At 35.4% G+C, this 19,983-nt stretch overlaps 1 protein-coding gene across 1 annotated transcript; it reads left to right on the top strand.

Moving 5' to 3' along the window:
* Nucleotides 1-13,763: 13,763 nt before the first annotated feature.
* LOC131604891 (uncharacterized) lies at nucleotides 13,764-19,310 on the top strand. Its single transcript, XM_058877307.1, has one exon. It carries the CDS (start codon nucleotides 13,764-13,766, stop codon nucleotides 19,308-19,310), a length of 5,547 nt encoding a protein of 1,848 aa, XP_058733290.1.
* Nucleotides 19,311-19,983: the final 673 nt, after the last annotated feature.

Here is a 19,983-nt window from a genome sequence, read left to right as displayed (position 1 = left end):
TGTCGATGTAAGGTACTACTATCTTGAACCTTTGGACCGTTGTGGACATCCGCAAATTTTTTCTTATTTTGTACATCTATCATTTTATTCCGCATTTTCAATTATGTAATTGTTCGTGGGATGTAATAGTTTAACTAGGATTTTAAATTTCTGCACCTCCTATTATGTAACTGCCCTAAAGCCCTGTAATAGCGTAGGACATTTTAATTTCCGCTCTTTACTTTCCGCACCATATAAATTGCTATAATTGCTTAGATGTATGTCTTAATAGGATTGTATGATAAAACTCAAAATCAATCGTTAGCTCACTAACTTCAAAACTAAAATAACTGAAAATAACACACTCTTTTTACTTGTTCACACACTCACCCCTAGGTTACGCCCCTCTTGTTTGCCTTACGAATAAAGGTCGTGTCCCTCGAATATAGAGGTACCCTATAGAAAATGTCCCGTGATTAAAAAATATCAAAGATCATGGTCCCTCGATGACCAAAAAATTGCTGCCTACGAATACATGATCTAGTCCCTCGAATTGTTGTCTATGAAAGATGATTGTCCCTTCGAATTTGCTAAAGGTACCTCTATTGTGTTGCCTTCAAACCACCATCGATGACCCTTCGATGTCCCGAACACGTCCAATAGATAGGACTACCCACCCACAAATGGTATGGTTAGCCCTATCCCTCCGAAAAGCATAAAAGTATAGGAGAGACCAAGCGTAGAGTAAATACCCTTAGTTTGCTTGCTCAAAATATTTCTCTCACCACTTACCTTTTTTTTCAAAACAAATTTCAAACACTTCGCATACATCCTTGAGGACTGATACAAGGATCATTGTGAAGTCTTGACACTTCTTTTCAAAAACACACACACACTTTGACTTTCAAACAAAACAAACGAGCTAAGCAAACTAAGAGCCCGTAGATAACTACGGATGAAAAGGGTGATAACACCTTCCCTTTTCATAACTTACCCCCGAACTCAAGTCTTTTCTTAAAAGGTCTTTCCTGTACTTTTATACCTTTCCCTAATTGGACAAAATAAATGTCGGTGGCGACTCTTGCTCACCGCAACATTGTTTTCTTACGAAAATAAAAAGTCAGTTCTCCCACCGAGTTACAAGCTGCAATTCAGCTGCAGGTGCTGAATGTAGTTCTGCAACCGGTTCATCCGTGCACATATGAAAGTGATTCTGTTACGTGGGGGCGATAGCGGAAGAGAGAAGTTTCTATAAGTTGATGAATCTTTTTCGTGTTCCGTATGGTCCTAGTAACAAGTTTGATATCATTCTTTCTTTAATTTGGAAGATGGAAGTACCTTTTAAAATTAAGGCTTTTGTTTGGAGGTGTTGCATAAATAGACTTCCTACTAGAGATCTTATCCTTATTAGGGGAATCCATTTATCCATTAACGATCGTAAGTGTGTTTTTTATGGTCACTTTGACAAATCGTTGAATCATTCTTTTCTATCTTGTAAAGTTTCTTATCTTATTTGGAGGGAGATGGATGGTTTGATAGGAATGGTGGACTTTCAGATGGATTGTTTTAAAGAAAGATTTTACTCTTGGAGCTTTTTTTGTTCTAGCAAGAAGGTGAGGGATGGTAAGGAGAGAGTTATTTGGGCAATTTGTTGGAACTTGTAGATATTGAGGAATGACATATTTTTTAGAAACTAGTAGAAGACCCGTGCGTCCGCACAGGTAATTTAAATTTTAAGATGAATAATGTATTATAAACGCAAAAAAAAAGTTTAAAAATTGAATAAGTAATCTTAATTTAAGATTAACAAAACATAATATAGATGGAACGAATCTATATATAGTAGCTATGTAAAAAAAAGAGAACTGATATCTATTGTGAGAAACGAGAACTAACGATATTAACCTTTTGATTTAATTAACGCTTCAGATTTCTTTATTCCATATGAAGAGCATCTTACAGAATTTTTTTCATTATACTTAGTATTTAAAAATTCCATAAATAGAAAATATAATCATAATTATTTTTTATTTATTATATTAATATTTGATAGTATAAAAAAAGACTAATATTTTTTAATTCATTTTATTTTTAAAAAATTTAATAAATAATATTTAAATTTTTAGTTTGCCAATATCCAAAAGGCGTCATAATTATTATAATATTATCACTATAGTGAATTTATATTAAATGCTCACAATGGTAGAATTTGGAAATATATTTTGTTTTTCGAAATTGCAAACAAATAAATAAAACGAAATTAATATTTAAATAATAATCTCACATTCTTTTATATTTTTAATCGAATGAATACATAGATGTAAATCAATATTGTGTTTTTAATTAAATGAACATTCCAAATTATTTATAATATATTTATTTTATACTTTCAAATAGATACAATTCTATTCACTGTTTATTTTTGAATTATACATAATCTTTAATTTATGTTTTAGACTTAGTGTAATTTTATTCATTACATAATTATAAATATATTAATCTATAATTTATTTTGATAAAAAAAGTATAACGTTCTAATATATTGATCTATAATTTTCAAGTACAATAAATCTACTTTGAATAAAAAGCAACTTTTTATTTTTGAATGTTTTACTATTGTGACCATTTTAAATAATAATATATTATTGATTTATTACTTATATTTTTAGTTGATCTAAAATATTAAAAAATGTAAATGATAACATATATTTTAATTTTGTTGATTTATTTATTTTCAAATTAATAAATGTTTTATTTTTTTCTTCAACTATTGTGACCGTTTACCATAAGAAAACAATTATTGATTTATTAAGTATATATTAATTTGAAAAGAATTTAAAATTATCACCTATATTTTAATTGAGTTGATTTATTTATTAGCAAATCGAAAAAATTTACTTTTACATATTTTTAAGTTACCAGTATTTTAAGTAAATTTTACTATTCTAATAATAATGTTAATGTGTTTATTAGATATTGGCAAATTAAATTTTTTTTATTTATTTAATTTTTTAAATAAAAAAATATTAGTCTTTTTTATATCAAATATTAGAATAAGAAAAATATTAGTCTTTATTTATACCAAATATTAATATAATAAATAAAAAAGTAATTATGATTATATTCTCTATTTATGGAATTTTTAAATATTAAGTATAATGAAAAAAATTATATAAGATGCTCTTTATATGGAATAAAGAAATCTGAAGCCTTAATTAAATCAGAAGATTAATATTGTTAATTCTCGTTTCTCACAATAGATATCAGTTCTCACCGGATACACTCATATATATATATATATATATATATATATATATATATATATATATATATATATATATATATATATATCATTTTGAAACTCCCTATTTGAATATCCAAAAAGAAATAATAAGTCTCAATGTCTACAATAGTATACTTGCTAGGAGATGCAATGAAATATAAAAAATAAAAAAAAATACAAAGAAGACAATTACTTATCTTTCAATAGATCAATATAGTCAATCTATGTGAGTAAACCAAAACTTTTTGTTTGATACAAACTTTACAAATCAAATACAGAATCGTGTAATTTTAACATGATTACTGCAAACATTGGATGAATTTTGTAGTGATAAGTATAAATCTTATGGTTGATATTTACTTTTAAAAGGATAATTTATAATATACATTATTTGTCTAATAAAGCATAAATTTTTACTTGTCCTCAATTTTGAAGACTTGAAAACTTTAAAAAATTTCAATCCAACTGACATTTATCAGTGCCTAAAACTCCAAAAGACATCATAAAAACCAGCCAATGGAAACCATTGTCAGATATGGCATGGGAAAGAGATCAAAAATAAGAAACTAATGTGAATTCAAATCTTTTTCCTTCTTTTACTTAAACACAAAAGTGGATAGTGTAGATTCCCTTCTCATTATATACTATGATCACCTATGATATGCATGAACTCTCTATTAAAACAATATCATCACTCAAAACCACCAATCACCTAACCGTCCATAATCAATACATACTATTATTAAGAGAAATGGAAAAATCTAAACCTATCAAAACTAATGAACAGTTATTTGTTGACAAATTATAGAAAGAGACATGTAAATCACAAAACCTAAAAAACATCTATAGGATTAGGAGGTCCAGAAAATAAGCAAGGACAACAACTTGGATGGTTTTGCCTAGCAATTTCACATGGTCTCAACCACTCAGAAACAACCTACATAGAAAATAACATGAATATTTTAAACCACAAAATTTCATGCTAAACACAATTTTACCAAAATTATTAATAAAAATCCAGAATCAATAATTATAACAATGAAAAATCAGTTACTTGTCTCTTACACTCTAGCATGGCTCCATCAATTCCATCATGGCGGAAACTCGGGCAACACAACCATGTGCAAGTTTGTTTAGATACATTAATGGGTTTATCCTATTATTTAGACCAGACAAATATTGGCCAAAAAGAATATGTCAATATTAATAAGAGCAAACCCTATAAGCAAAATCACACAAAAATGGACATCAGACGTATCCCACGGGTTTCTAACGGCTTTTAACATAGCATAATAATATGGGAGCCATATCTTTCATCCTACAAAAAAAATCATAAGAATTGAAAAACAGTCAAACAATGATCTCCTATGCAAAACTAATTAAATAGTTCAAATAGACTCGATCATCAATGTCCACAAACAATTCAGTTCATAGTCATATGGTAGCATGAGGATAAGTACTGGAAACATGTTGATATAGAAAAAAATTGCAGAGTAACGTGACATGGAACTTGGTTACCTTCTTAGCTACACACTCACCGTGTCAAAGCACTTGTATGTTTTGTCACCGGAAACTTTGTTAATATGTCTAAAAACATGATTCTAAATCAGGACTCTGCACCTGCCAATATAATTCTTACCAAAATGTATATAATATATTAACATTAAACATCAAGGAATGAAAATAATCAATTCAGTGTATATAACAGTCTGAAACTCATTGGATTGATAAATGATTGAAATAACTTATGGAGAATACAATTCTTAGTTCCTATCTAAAGGTACTGTAATTACTGAGTAAACATTATAAAAGATTAGTGATAATGATACATAATTATTCTGAAATATAGTTATTTTGGATATTAAAACACATTAAAATTCAAATTATTTAATGTTTTTTGGATGCCATGCAAATAATAATAAAAAATTTAAATGATATGATATAGTCATTTCTTGAAAGCATGGCCGGAAGCATATGCTTTCACATGCTCACATCTAGGTGAGGATAATACTTACTACCTTGAACCATAAAATAACATTGGATATACATGCATAATACTACAGCTGTTAGATAGTACAGTACAGGATAACATAGTTTACAACAAAAGGATTTGGTAACCTATTAAAGTACAGTCACAAATTATGTCCCGAAACCAGCAACAAAAATAAGAGTTTACCTTCTCTAAAAATTATTATCAAACTGGGAATATTGTTGTGGATCAACTCTGAGACAACTTTGCAGGCTCAGAGATGGGAATGAATAACTCATTGATGATTGCTTCCCTGACATGTACTTCACTCCTGTATCAAAGTGAAATGAGAAATCACTTTGTGAAAAACTGGAAGATCCAAAATCTAGCAACGCTGATACATCGTCTCTTCCATTATGACAGTTGGAAGCAATTCTAAAATTTGAATTATCCCATAAAAAATTTCAAGGAGTTTTCCATATCAAAATATCAAGGATGAACTAACTATCATAAGCATAAGAAAAAGAAAGTTGCAAAAATAGATTATTGTAAATATGTAATTATTATATTGACATTGGATTAAATTTAGAAATACAGTTGGTAGATTCAAAACAACATACAGGAAGGTCGCTATAAGCACTGCGGAGCTTGAGTTGGTGCTGAAGTCGAGTGACTCCTTCGCGCCAGTTGCAAGGATTAGTTCTTCTACACTCCATTTGTATAGCATTTGCCTTAAAACAGACATTGAAATGTTGCACCAGATATACACCCAAGTAATTATCATAGAATACCAAACATATAATATATGTGAATGCCAGGTACAGGTACAGGTACAGGAACAAAAGGCATATAATGCGTTTAAGATAAAGACGATATTTCTGCAAGTGTCTTGCCATGTTTTCTCTTGTTAACCCATCAACACTCATGAGCTGCATTATCGTCTTCGGAACATCATTTTTGATTCCGAGGTGCGCCATAGGTTTGCAATCAAAATCACTATTTGTATGCAAGAATTCATTACAAAAACACGTGAATACTTTTTTCGATATTTAAAACACAATCATAACATGATGCAGGGAAAAAATACCTTTAATTGAAATACAATCGAAGGCTGTGAGTGCACCTTAGAATCAAATCGGGGATAGCAGATTGTTGAACATACCTAATATGCACACTAAATTTTTAATGAGTAATTTAAGGGATATCAGTGTCGTAAATAAACACACCTAATGTGGACACTAAATATGTACTCAGCATCCACCACAACAATGTTTTTCATTTGATCACCCTGTTTTTCATTTGATCACCCTGCATCTATAAAAACTTTTCCACTTAGCATACAAAAGTCACCCAAACAAAATATAACCAAAACCAACACCAGTATAGATCTAATAAATATATAATGCTGTCCAAAAATGAAGCTCAAGAATACTAACAAACTCACAACATTCAAATCACTGACCGAAAAAGCAACCTTTGTTACAGCGAAATCAGAATGTTAAAAAGTGAACTACAAACTGTGTTATAAAAAGAAAGAGATGCACGGTTATAGTGTAGTGTACCTTATCAGAGGCAAATGATGCCAAGTGATCCCATATCTCTTGTGGATTTGATAAGAGTTCCATTGAACCACAATCACTTGCATTTATAAAATGTACATTTGGTGGTAGCTTAGGCAATAATTGCAGGTTTTGGCAACTCTTCAACTCAAGTCTTTCTAATTTTGATGTGCACAATTCTTTTTGCTTAGGCTATGCTGGTCAATATTGTTATTTTTCTAGTAAAGCAAGCAAGTGCTTATCACGTAAACACTCGTCCAAGACCTATAAATGTATGAGGAATTATTAATTATTAATATTTGTTAAAAGCATAAACAAAATTACATATCAAAATATAGATTTGACAACATTCACACCTCAACTATTTGCATGACATCATGATTGGCATATAAATCCTCTGAGCAACAAACGATTGCAAATCATCAATACTGAGTTTAATTAATCCTTATCGGTCAGTGTTTTTAGATTTAAAGTAAATTGTGATTAATGTGATTAAACCACATCAAACAACAACAACAGTGATTTGATCTTTGTGATTAAACCACATCAAACAACAACAACAGTGAATCAACCGCGAATTGCATTAACACCGACTTCGATGCATAAGCTCTAACATAGAACATACCTACAATAAAGCGGGAGAATGTTAGATGCAAGGGCATTTAAGATCCATTCTACAATATGCATATTGTATCTAACAGTGTTAAAAACACTATTACAAAACTTTACTTTATCTAACAATTTAAAGACACCTTTTAGAAACTATATGGTTGCACTACTCAGCCCCACACTCTCTGCAAAATGATTTCAAACAGAGTAAAGTTTTGTAGATCAGTACTTTCTAGCTTAATAGGAATGGTAAAGACTGCAATTCACACATGATCCATCTGAATATATTTAGCATACTATAGTAGTTCAAAAATGATTGAAAAACATGGTTAATTCACTTGTTCTTCGAGGTAAATATGACCCACCACAAACCTAACACACAACAACAACTTAAGGGCAACACATAATAGCAACATAACCGCGACACAGATCTGCAATACAGAACAACAATAGCATCATTATCAAAAAAACGAAAAGCATTTAAGATTTTCACCAGCTTCATTACCAGAAAAACAATTACAAGTTTACACAAAAATAGGCATGACAAACAAAACCAAACACACAACAACAATAGCATCATTATTCTAATTGGTTCACGATCATGGTTGAAGGAATCATTTTGATAACGGAAACTTTTATCAATCTCACCTTTACACTACCTCTCCGCCTCTAATAATGAAAGATTGGTTCATCAACGACAATAAAGAGCCGAAATCGAAATCGAAATTGAAATCACAAGAACCAGAAGAATCGAAAAACCAGAAAAATTGTCTCAGTAGAAATAAAACAACTATGAGATCGAAATCATAAGAACCAGAAGCAGAATTTTGATGTAGGCAGATTTTGGGTTTGAATCAGAGAAGGAGAGAAGTGAAGATGAGGAAGAAAGGGAATGACCATTGGATTTAGGGTTTGAATAGTTGAAGGAAGAGAGAGAGCGGGTGAGAGACGAAAGAATGGGAGAGAACCCAATATGCACGTTCTCTCCTTTGGGAAGTGGAATTTTTTTTTGAAAAAGTTATTGGATTTTGAAAGGTTGGAGGGAAAAATTCAGTCGTTAATAGTAGGTATATTAATGAAAAGGAATACGAAAAGAGAGTGCCATTTGGAAGAATGGAGAAATGTGATTGGTGGGAATAAAACCTTGATTTAGCAAATTAAAATAAAGGGCTTTTGTAAGGGTAATTATTTTTTTCATTAAGGGGAATTTAGGGTGTTTGGTGGTATGTTTTATTCTTAGTTAGATAGTTGATGATGAACGGAACATATTAGACGTGGTGTGGAACATAAAGGCGTTGGTTTGGAGATGGTCATTCATCGGAAAAATTACTCATCTAAATTATAATTTCTATAAATTTAGCAAAAACCCATTGTTTTATTTATCTTGAGTTTCAATTGGATAGTAATCTTTCTTTTTGTCGAGCCGTAGTCTCATTCTTTCTTGTAAACAGGTTCGAGAACCCTTAGTTCTCTTTTGAATATATCGGATTACCAAACAATAAAAAATAGACTAAGATCAACTAATAGAAAAGTGATGATTATAACAGGAGGCTCCGCAAAAGATCATTACACCTTATCATTATCAGTTTCATGTTTTTCTAAATAGTCAGCATAAGCATTTCTCTTCCTAATAATATGAAATATTTGAACTCACCATTCCCAATAGAAAAGATCTTTAATATTGTGAAGAATCGTGGCATAGTGATGCCAAACATTAATAGACTCTGAGATAAGTTTGATAGTAGAGTTGGAGTCAGAATAATATAATTAGATCTTTAATGTCAAGTTCTTAGGCCATACACAAACCATGATATATCGTCATCAGCTCAACATGAAGGATGTTGTAATAACTAATTATACCCGTAAAACTGTGGACCAACACACCATCAACATTGTGAATCAATCCACAAAATACAAGATAGGCTTTGACAACGTGTGTTTAATTGCATCAAAGTTTGAATAAACATAAACATCAACTGGTTTAATATATTGCTTCAATTTTGTACATGAAAATTACAAGCATAAACACAGGTTTTCAATCATATTGCATCTAGTTTCTGCATCTATTAATACTGGACTGAGGTAGTAAATAGGTCTATCGACACCATTATCATCCTCTTGGGCTAACATACTTTTTGTTGTCAAGTCAGATGCAGCTATATACAGTCTCATACTCTTATTTCTACTAGGAGTCAATAAAATAGGAGGATTTGTTAAATAAGTCGTGATCTCATTGAAAGCCTATCATTTCTCTTTTCCCCAACAGAAATCACTCTCTTTTTTGATTTTGAGTAATGGTGAGAAGACCTTCGTTTTGCCACTTAGATTTGATATAAATCTTCTCAAGAAATTGATTTTCCCTAACAAAGATTATAACTGCTTCTTCGTTGAAGGAGGCTTGAGATTCAAAATTGCCTTTGTTTTGTTTTGGTTGATCTCAATGCCTTTTTTTGTGCATGACGAAGCCTAAAAAGTCTCGTGCATGTACACCAAAAGCACACTTTAGTGCATTCATTTTCAATCCATATTTTCTCATTCTTTTAAAAGATCGTCGAAGGTGGTCCAAATGGCCCTCTTCTGACAAGGACTTTATCACAATATCATCAATGTATAATTTTCTATAAAATCATGACACATAGGATTCATAGATCTTTGGTAGGTTGCTCCTGCATTTTATAAACCAAAAGGTAACACAACCCAATCATAAGTTCCTAGAGCACCTGGGTATCAAAATGCTGTTTTAGGTATATTTTCTTCGTCTATAAAAATTTGATTATATCCAAAATATCCATTGAGCATACTTAAATATTTGAAACGTGCTTCTGAATCAACCAACATTTCTGCCATTGGCATCAAACATTCATCTTTAGGAGTTGCATTATTCAAATCTCCAAAATCTATGCAAACTCGAAGAGTTCCATTTTTCTTTATCACATGTACAATATCAGCTAACCATTCGACCTACCTTGCATTTCAAATAAACTTGATTTTAAGCAATCTTTCGATTTCTTGCTTAATTTTTATTGTGATTTTTAGGGAAAACCTCTGAGGTTGTTGTTTAATTGGCCTCTTTCCTGGTTGAATCGGTAATCAATGTTCTACCATATTTCGACTTAAACCAGGCATTTCGCCATAATCCCAAGCAAATCAATCTTTGTATTCTTTTAATAATTTAATCAACTTCACTTTTTCATCTTGGATTCCACTTTTATGCTTATGTACATTGGCCTTTTTGCGCCGCCATCTCCCAAGTCCACTTCCCCTAATGGATCTTGGGCTTGCATTTTCTGTTGTGAATTCACTGGATCTTTCTCAAATCCCAAAGGATTGTTGTTGTAAATACAATCTGCCTTCAGCTTGTGAAGCTATTGTTTGGCCAGATAGGCCCTTCTCACTATATTTGACTTTAGCTTTGACAGCCAAATTTTGTTGTTTCTCACCTTTTAGAGTCGATTTTATTTTGTTTTCAACCATATACCCCGAAATTCGAGCCAAGCCTTCGGGCTCAATGGTCATTATTTTCGACCACATGCCATCCCGTAGGTGGATTTACCCTTTCAGGTTCTGTTGTCCCTTCAGTATCCCAGATGAATCCGTAATGAGGATCCAAAATTAGAAAATGGCCAACATTTTCATTGGGGGTATAAAATTTTGTAGCATCATTACAAGGTGCCACATTTTATAAATGTTGGTCGAAAGATTTCCTCCTAACTTTGGTTTCATTGATTTTGCAATAGCTTTGATCGACTACGATGTTTTCGACGATGCCGTCTTTCCACCAGATTGAGATTCTTTGATAAAAAGTCGATGTGACAGTCCCTATCCCATGAATCCATTCCCGGCCTAACAATAAATTGTAATTTGCCATGGACTCTATTACCATGAACAATGTCGACCTAGTTGTTGTACCAACAACCAATTCCACCTGAATAACTCAAAATATGTTGATGGCTCTCCCTTATTAATTGGAAATAACCATGTTATATGGTCGAAGTTCAGAACCACACTTTCTCATCCTGTTGAACAAAGCGGTAGGTATCAAATTAACAACTTCCCCTCCACCGTGGAAAAAATATTTGTTCACAAGCATTCCATCCACTTTAGCTCTTAAGAACAAGGGTTTGAGATGATACATCATCCCTGGGTTAGGCTTTTCAAACACAACTTTTTTTCTCTTCTACCACACCGCTATTCATATCATAGTAGCATAATGGTTTCTCACCAGACGCTTTTTTGTGGTAGGAAATCTTCTTCTACTTCCGATACCTCCGATACTCGATCAAATTCAGTAGGTAGAACAAACACAATGCTGCAATTAATAATGAAATCTTCACCGTCCAAATTGTCTTCGATCATCTCATCTTTTGGGAGTGGATCATAACCAGGTTCTCCTTCTTCAGGCAACGGAGTGTACTTCGTATTCTATGTCAAGACTATTTCCTTATCTCTTAGAAGCACTACTCTCATGGCTAGCCTCTGATTTGCTATGATCTTCTCCTTCTTGTTTAGCTTTCCCTTTGGATAGTACCTCTTTTGTTCTTGAGGTTTGACAACCTTCCCTTGTGATGTTGAAGCCTCCTTCTTAGCCTCTTTGTTCCTTTGGTAATGCCTCCTGTCATACCCCAAAATTTGCCCACCATATTCAAATATTCAAATTATTTCAAAATTGGATTTTTTATAAAATTTTGAGGTCATTCACATTGACGTCTTGAATTTTTTATAAATATTCGATTTAAAGTCTATTTTAAAATATAATAATTTACTCTTAAATTATTTATATTTTAATAAATAGAAAATGTCCGTCTATGCTTCATACCTTTTTAACTGGCTTTTTAAAATATAATAATTTACTCTTAAATTATTTATATTTTAATAAATAGAAAATGTCCGTCTATGCTTCATACCTTTTTAACTGGCTTTTTATTTCAAATAAATAACTTAGCACAATTGGTAAGAAGGTAAGGCTTGTGGGTACAAGGTCCAGGGTTAGAATCTCACTTCTAACATTTTTTCCATCTTTTTATTTTGTTACTAACTTTATTTTTTTATCGGAAAAATGTCTTTTTTTATTAATTAAATTGAATTTTCGTTTTTTATTTTAATCAATTTTCAAAAATATTAATTCTCCATTTAAATCTTGATTTCATGCTTTTTTAGTAAAAAAAAAAATACAAAATACAAAAAATATTTAAATTAATTTTATTCCATTTTTATTTTAGGATAGTTTCTATTAAATTGATCAAAATAATTATAATTTTAAGATCAAATCAAATTTGATTTCAAATTTTAATTATTATTGATAATTGTCATCAAATTGTGATTTAATTATATTTTTAGTTTACCTAATTTCTTCACTATAAAAAGAGGACTTCGGGAACCCTTATTTCCCTCTCCACTTACATAAACTCTTCCAATGCTAACCTATTCTCACTCTCACAACTAACACATATGCATCAAGTAGACCAACACCACTTTGTTCAATTATTTTGCAGGAAATTCAATGAAAAGAAGGAGCACAATGTCGGTGTTTTCCCCGATCTCGCAACTATCCATTACCACCTTTCAAAAGCACAAACCTGCAGATTTTTAATTTAACCTTCAGCCACTCTCTATCGTAACTCGTCACTAATCATTGTTTTGAGGAAGGGAAAGAATAAGAACAAGCAATTGGGAGGATGAAAACCGTTGCAGACCCAGATTAGCTCAACACAGCAGTGAATTGAGTTTCTCTGTCGCTGCAAAACCGGCACGATTTCTGCTATGAGGATTCGCCGATCGAACTCAAACAACAATATTCCAGAGACAAATTCACAACACAATTCGAAGCCAAGGCAATTCTGCGATTTCAAATCGGATCGAATATTTTCAAGCAACTTCGTAACTTCACGACATGTGCTTCAACAAGCATCCGAACACAACGTAATCACAACGAAAGGAAATTACACACAAAAATCAGCTTTCAACCTCTTCAGTACATGTTCAGTCCAACAACGACGCTGAAACAAGATCAGTACCGATTCATCACACGCAACGGCGAGTTCTAGACGAATCGAATAGCACATTGATAGGCCCAACAGAATTGTGAGGAAGCCCACATGGCTTCAAGACTATGTTATGAATTAAATCCTTATTTTTAAGTTCAGCTTTTTATGTTTTCCTCCAAGTGGGCCGAACCAGTGTTACCCAAGGCCCATATTTTTATATCTTGTATTTATAGAGCTGCAGCCTCTATTTCTTAGCATGCTGAATGAAAACTAATTTTATTATTGTCTCAAGTTTTATCTCTTTTTTCTTTGAGTAGAACCCTAGTTTATGGTAGTAGCAAAACCCCTCTTATCAATTGGTGCTTTCATCTCCCCTCTCAATGCCTCCCAAACCCGCCAATCCTACACCCAAAGACATTGAAGATACTCTTCATGCCACAAATCAACGTATTGAAAACCTAATTTCTACCCATGAGAATCTTGAATCTTCCATGGAAGCTAATAACCAAGCTGTATCTTTACAGCTAGGGCAGATCCACACAAACCACACAAACTTGGAGTCCACCATGAACAACAACTTTGCTGCCCTTACAGCTCTTATGAACCAGCAATTTGCAGCAATGACAGCAGCTGCTGCTATACCTAGATCTAACCCTACACCTATCCCCACCTCCACCACCAGATCTACCCCTACATCTACCCCCATCCCTACAACCAGATCTACCCCTACATCTCCTCCTTTTTCTACCACCAGAACTACCTTGGGGAACCCTAACATGAATTTCACGTCCTCATCTCCCCAAATCAACTCCACCCTTATCTCAACCCAACTTTATACCCCACCACCACCCCCTTCGTCCACCTTTACTCGCCCTATTTCATCAATCCACACATCCAATTCTGCATTCTGCCCTTATTCCACATCTTTTACAAATCCTTATTCCACCTCATTTACAAATCCTTTTCCCCCAAATTACACACAGCCCCCTCAATTTTTAACACACCCCCCAAACCCACCTTATACTTCTTTTTCCCAAATCCCAGCCGTCACCCAACCACCCTCATACGCTTCTTACCCTTATACCCCTCAAGCCACCCAAATTCCATTTTCCCCCTCACCTAATTCTGGTTTTCGACACCCAAAAATTGAGTTAAATTACTTTGACGGAACGGATGCTTTAGAATGGCTTTTTCAAGCGGAGCAATTCTTTGCTTTTTATAGTATTCCATTTGAGAATCGCTTACCTATGGCAGCCTTTTATATGAAAGGTGAGGCGCTTGGTTGGTATAAATGGATGTTTCAAAGCAATGAACTTACTACTTGGGAAGCTTTTTCAAGGGCTTTGGAACTACGTTTCGGTCCCTCAACGTACGAAAACCATCAAGCTCAATTGTTCAAACTTAGACAGCATGGGTCTGTTACGGAATACCAAGCCAGCTTTGAAAAATTGGGAAACCGTGTCATTGGATTACCCCCGGATGCAATTCTTAATTGTTTTATCTCCGGTTTAATTCCTGAAATCCGTAGTGAATTAGCTGTTCAGCGCCCTCAATCCATCACTCATGCAATAGGCCTCGCTAAACTCATTGAAGCAAAGCTAAAGGACTCTAAACCCAAGTTCAAAGGCCCATATGGCAGTACCCCTTTCCAACCTAACAATCCTAAACAAACCCCACTTTCACCAACTATGGCTGCTGTCTCCAAACCAGCTAACTCTCAACCCACCTCCCTTCCACGTTTTCCAATTCGACGGATTACACCAACACAACAGGCCGAAAGAAGGGCCCAGGGATTATGTTTTAACTGCGATGAAAAGTTTATTCCGGGTCATAAGTGTTCAAATGGAAAATTCTTATTACTTATGGTTGATGATGAAATTTCAACAGCTGCCAATGATGACATCAGCGAAGATATTCCTTCAGAGGCTGTTTTGAACACAGACATCGATGAAACTTATTTTCAGCTCTCACCACAAGCTGCAAGTGGGCAATTCTCTCCAAAGACGTTGAAGTTTAAGGGACTGATTGATGGGCTGGTTGTCTCTGTTCTCATAGATACGGGCAGTACTCATAACATCCTCCAACCTCGAATCGCAACACACCTCAAAATACCTAATACTCACATCCCTAATTTTTCTGTCATGGTGGGAAATGGCTCTAAGCTACAATGTTCAGGTCTATGTTCTAAAGTCCCTATCACACTTCAGGACCAATTGTTCATTATTCCTTTTTACTTAATCCCAATTGAAGGAGCTGATGTAGTATTGGGAATGGAATGGTTGCGTACCCTTGGCCCCATTGTCGCTGATTTTTCTATTCCAGAAATTTCTTTCACCTATGAGTCTAAACAGATTACTATTCAAGGTGATGCTACCCAGACCCCCTCCCCTTCTACTTTCACCCAACTTTGCCATCTCTTACATACTGACTCAGTTGCATCCATGCACCTTTTAATTTACCAACCATGCATTGAACCAATCCAAAACGATCCACCTAACTCCCATGAAAACCCACCTATCACTCCACCACCAGAAATAGCTGCCCTTATCAAATCGTATCCTACGGTTTTCCAAGCTCCACATGGTTTACCTCCTAGTCGTCCACATGATCACCACATCCCTTTAAACCCCAATACACCTCCCATCAATGTTCGACCTTATCGCTATCCTCATTCACAAAAAGAAGCAATGACTACCCTAATTCATGAGATGTTATGTGACGGCATAATAAAACCAAGTACTAGCCCTTTTTCCTCCCCAGTTCTCCTAGTCCGCAAGAAAGACGGTTCATGGCGTTTTTGTGTTGACTATCGTGCATTGAATGCAGTAACTATACGAGACCGATTTCCCATTCCCACCATTGATGAGCTTTTTGATGAGTTGGGTTCTGCTACTTTATTTACAAAGATTGACCTACGGTCAGGCTACCATCAAATTAGGGTTGTACCCGAAGACACTCACAAGACGGCATTTAGAACCTTTGACGGGCACTATGAGTTTTTGGTGATGCCCTTTGGCCTAACTAATGCTCCTAGTACCTTTCAATCGGCGATGAATGATCTCTTGAGACCTTACTTGAGACGGTTTGTTTTAGTTTTCTTCGATGACATTTTAATTTACAGTAATTCTTATTCTGATCATTTACTTCATTTGACTTTGATTTTAGACCTACTTGCTTCAAATAAGTTTGTTGCAAAACTTTCTAAGTGTGTTTTTGCAGTTCCTAAAGTTGATTATCTAGGTCATGTCATTTCGTTAAGTGGCGTTACCCCTGATCCAGACAAAATTCAAGCAATTGTTGATTGGCCGCAGCCACTATCACTCACGCAACTCAGGGGATTTTTGGGCCTCACCGGTTTTTACAGACGTTTTGTCCGTCACTACGCCACACTCGCCGCTCCCCTCACCGATTTATTACGTTCCACTACTAAGTTTACATGGAATACAAATGCAGAGACTGCGTTTACAAATTTAAAGAAAATCATGACTGCCACTCCTGTTCTTTCTCTTCCTGATTTCAGCAAGATCTTTGTTGTTGAAACTGATGCCTCTGCTGTAGCCATTGGAGCTGTTCTTTCACAGGACGGCCACCCTTTAGCATTCTTCAGCAAGAAACTATGCCACAGACTGCAAGCTGCTTCGGTCTATGCTCGAGAGATGTATGCAATAACTGAAGCGGTAAAAAAATGGCGTCAGTACCTCATTGGAAGACACTTCCATATTTTCACAGATCAAAAAAGTCTTAAAAATCTTTTGGTTCAAACAATTCAAACACCAGAACAGCAAAAGTGGGCGGCGAAAATGCAAGGGTTTAGTTTCGAAATTTTTTACAAACCTGGAAAAACGAACAGCGTGGCTGACGCCTTGAGCAGAAAACCAGAAGAGACTTCCCTTATGTTTGCAATCTCCTCCACAATTCCTACATTCCTTTCCCATCTTCAGCAGTACTACGCAGAAAACAAAACAGGGCAAGATTTTGTTACTAAGTGTCTAAATAACCAGAAGATGCAAACACATTTTGAGTTCAAACAAGGGCTATTGTACTTTAAAAATCGTATTTTTCTACCTGATGATTTGGAGTTTAGAGCCTCGATGCTTAAGGAATGTCACAGCACACCGTCTGCAGGTCATTCAGGGTTGAAACCGACTTTGGCTCGTATCTCGGCCACCTTCAGCTGGCCTGGCATAGCTAGAGACGTCAAGCACTATGTTCGGTGCTGTTCTTCTTGCCAACACAACAAGTACCTCACAACAAAGAAACAAGGGATGTTACAACCACTGGAAATTCCTAAACAAGTTTGGGAAGATTTGTCCATGGATTTTATTACTCACCTTCCGAAGTCTTTTGGGCATACGGTCATTTGGGTTGTCTGCGACAGGTTATCCAAGTTTGCCCATTTCATTGCGTTACCACCAAAGTTCTCCGCCGTAGATCTGGCGCGGCGATTCTCAGTTGAGATCTGTAGACTTCACGGTATCCCGAAAACAATCGTGTCTGACAGAGATCCAATCTTCTTGAGCACTTTCTGGAAGGAACTTTTCCGCGTACAAGGCACGACCCTGAAATACAGTACCGCTTATCATCCCGAGACTGACGGTCAAACAGAGGTCTTAAACAGATGTTTAGAAACATACCTAAGGTGTTTCACAAGCGATAGCCCGAGACAGTGGTTCAAATATCTTCATCTAGCTGAGTTCTGGCATAACTCCACCTTCCACTCTTCTATTAAGATGACGCCTTTCGAAGCTCTCTACGGTCGATCTCCACCGGCAGTGAAAGATTATGTCAAAGGATTTTCTTCCATCCCTTTACTGGACTCAACACTACAACAAAGACAAACCGTACTCGATGCATTAAAGATCAATCTACAACGCAGTCAGAAGAACATGAAAGAACAAGCAAATAAACGGCGCAGAGAGATTACCTTTGCGGTTGGAGATCTGGTTTTGCTAAAGTTACAACCTTATCGACAAACATCTGTTCAGCGAAGAACTTCTCAGAAACTTTCAAAGCGATACTTTGGCCCCTTCCCTGTTCTGCGTCGAATCGGTCCGGTGGCCTATGAGCTGCAACTACCACCGACTTCTAAGATCCACCCAGTCTTTCATGTTTCTCAGCTTAGATACTTTCATACTCAAGACCCAACGGTGGTACCGCTACCTCTACCGGAGAATCTGAAGGAAAACGAGGAAGAGGATGAAGACGGAAATGTGTTTGATTCAAGGGGAGAAGGTTTGCAAAACACCATGGCAGACTCGGTTGTGGTATTAGATTCGTTGGGAGAGAAAGGAGATAAAGAAGTAGTTACGCATTCTGAAAAAAAAGACTTATCTAAAGACTTTAAGTCTTTTTCCAAGACTTTAAAGTACAGCACTTGTGACTCTTTTCCCAATCTCACGCGCCAGACACAATTCCCACTCACGCAGCACATGCAGCCTTCAGATCTCCTTATCCCAGCATCTGCACCGTTGGATCACATTGGATTCCAACCCTCCCTACCTGCTCACGTGAATGGTGGCCCACCAGTCCATCAAACCGCGTTTTCAATTCCACCAAAACCATGTGCTTCCAGCTGTTCCCAACCTATCCCATTAAATGACACACTGCCCAAAGTTTTCTCCCAACCACCCGTGAACTTACCCGCGGGTCTGCCAATGGGACCGTTGGATTTGCAACGTTCGGAATTGCTACAGCCTCCCACTGCCACGCGTCCTCTTCATTCAAACTCCACAATACAGCTGGAAACCTCTCACCATGTTGCTGCTAACCCTATTCCACCGCTGATTCATGGGCCTTCTAGTGGGCCGGTTCTTCCAAGAAGTTGGTCTAACCTTGAGGACAAGGTTCTCATTGGGATGGATAGTAGTGATAGGCCCAACAGAATTGTGAGGAAGCCCACATGGCTTCAAGACTATGTTATGAATTAAATCCTTATTTTTAAGTTCAGCTTTTTATGTTTTCCTCCAAGTGGGCCGAACCAGTGTTACCCAAGGCCCATATTTTTATATCTTGTATTTATAGAGCTGCAACCTCTATTTCTTAGCATGCTGAATGAAAACTAATTTTATTATTGTCTCAAGTTTTATCTCTTTTTTCTTTGAGTAGAACCCTAGTTTATGGTAGTAGCAAAACCCCTCTTATCACACATGGTGGTTGTGTTAATCCAAGACAAACAGAAGAAAGTGAACAGTTCGATACACAGGATGTAGCGTCACTGTTAGTCCTCCTAAGGCTGCCGCCAACCACTAGATTGGGGTAATTTTCGATTCCCTTACATCAAATTCTTGTTGCCAATTTGTTGCTTGTATGTGTTGATTATAAATCCCATGCCAATTGATTGATTATGTGTCCATATGCCATTCAATTTAGTGCTGAGATGTTAGGTTTTCTGTGTGAGTTGGAATATAAGCGAGTTGGTAACTTTGTTTCATAATTTTTTTGCGGTTAGTTTGAAGGGAGAAAGCGATGAATTGAGAGAGAGAGAGGGAGGCCGAATGAAAGAACAGAGTGAAGGGGGGCGGACGACTCACCCCTTTGTCTTAGGGTTTTTCTTTTTATTCATTTGGGCTGCTGGTGACTTAAGGTCCAAACCGGTTTTAC

Source organism: Vicia villosa, linkage group LG5, assembly GCF_029867415.1.
Source record: "Vicia villosa cultivar HV-30 ecotype Madison, WI linkage group LG5, Vvil1.0, whole genome shotgun sequence".
NCBI lineage: Eukaryota > Viridiplantae > Streptophyta > Magnoliopsida > Fabales > Fabaceae > Vicia > Vicia villosa.
Note: the sequence above shows the minus strand (reverse complement) of the source record. Positions and strands in the feature narration are given on the sequence as shown.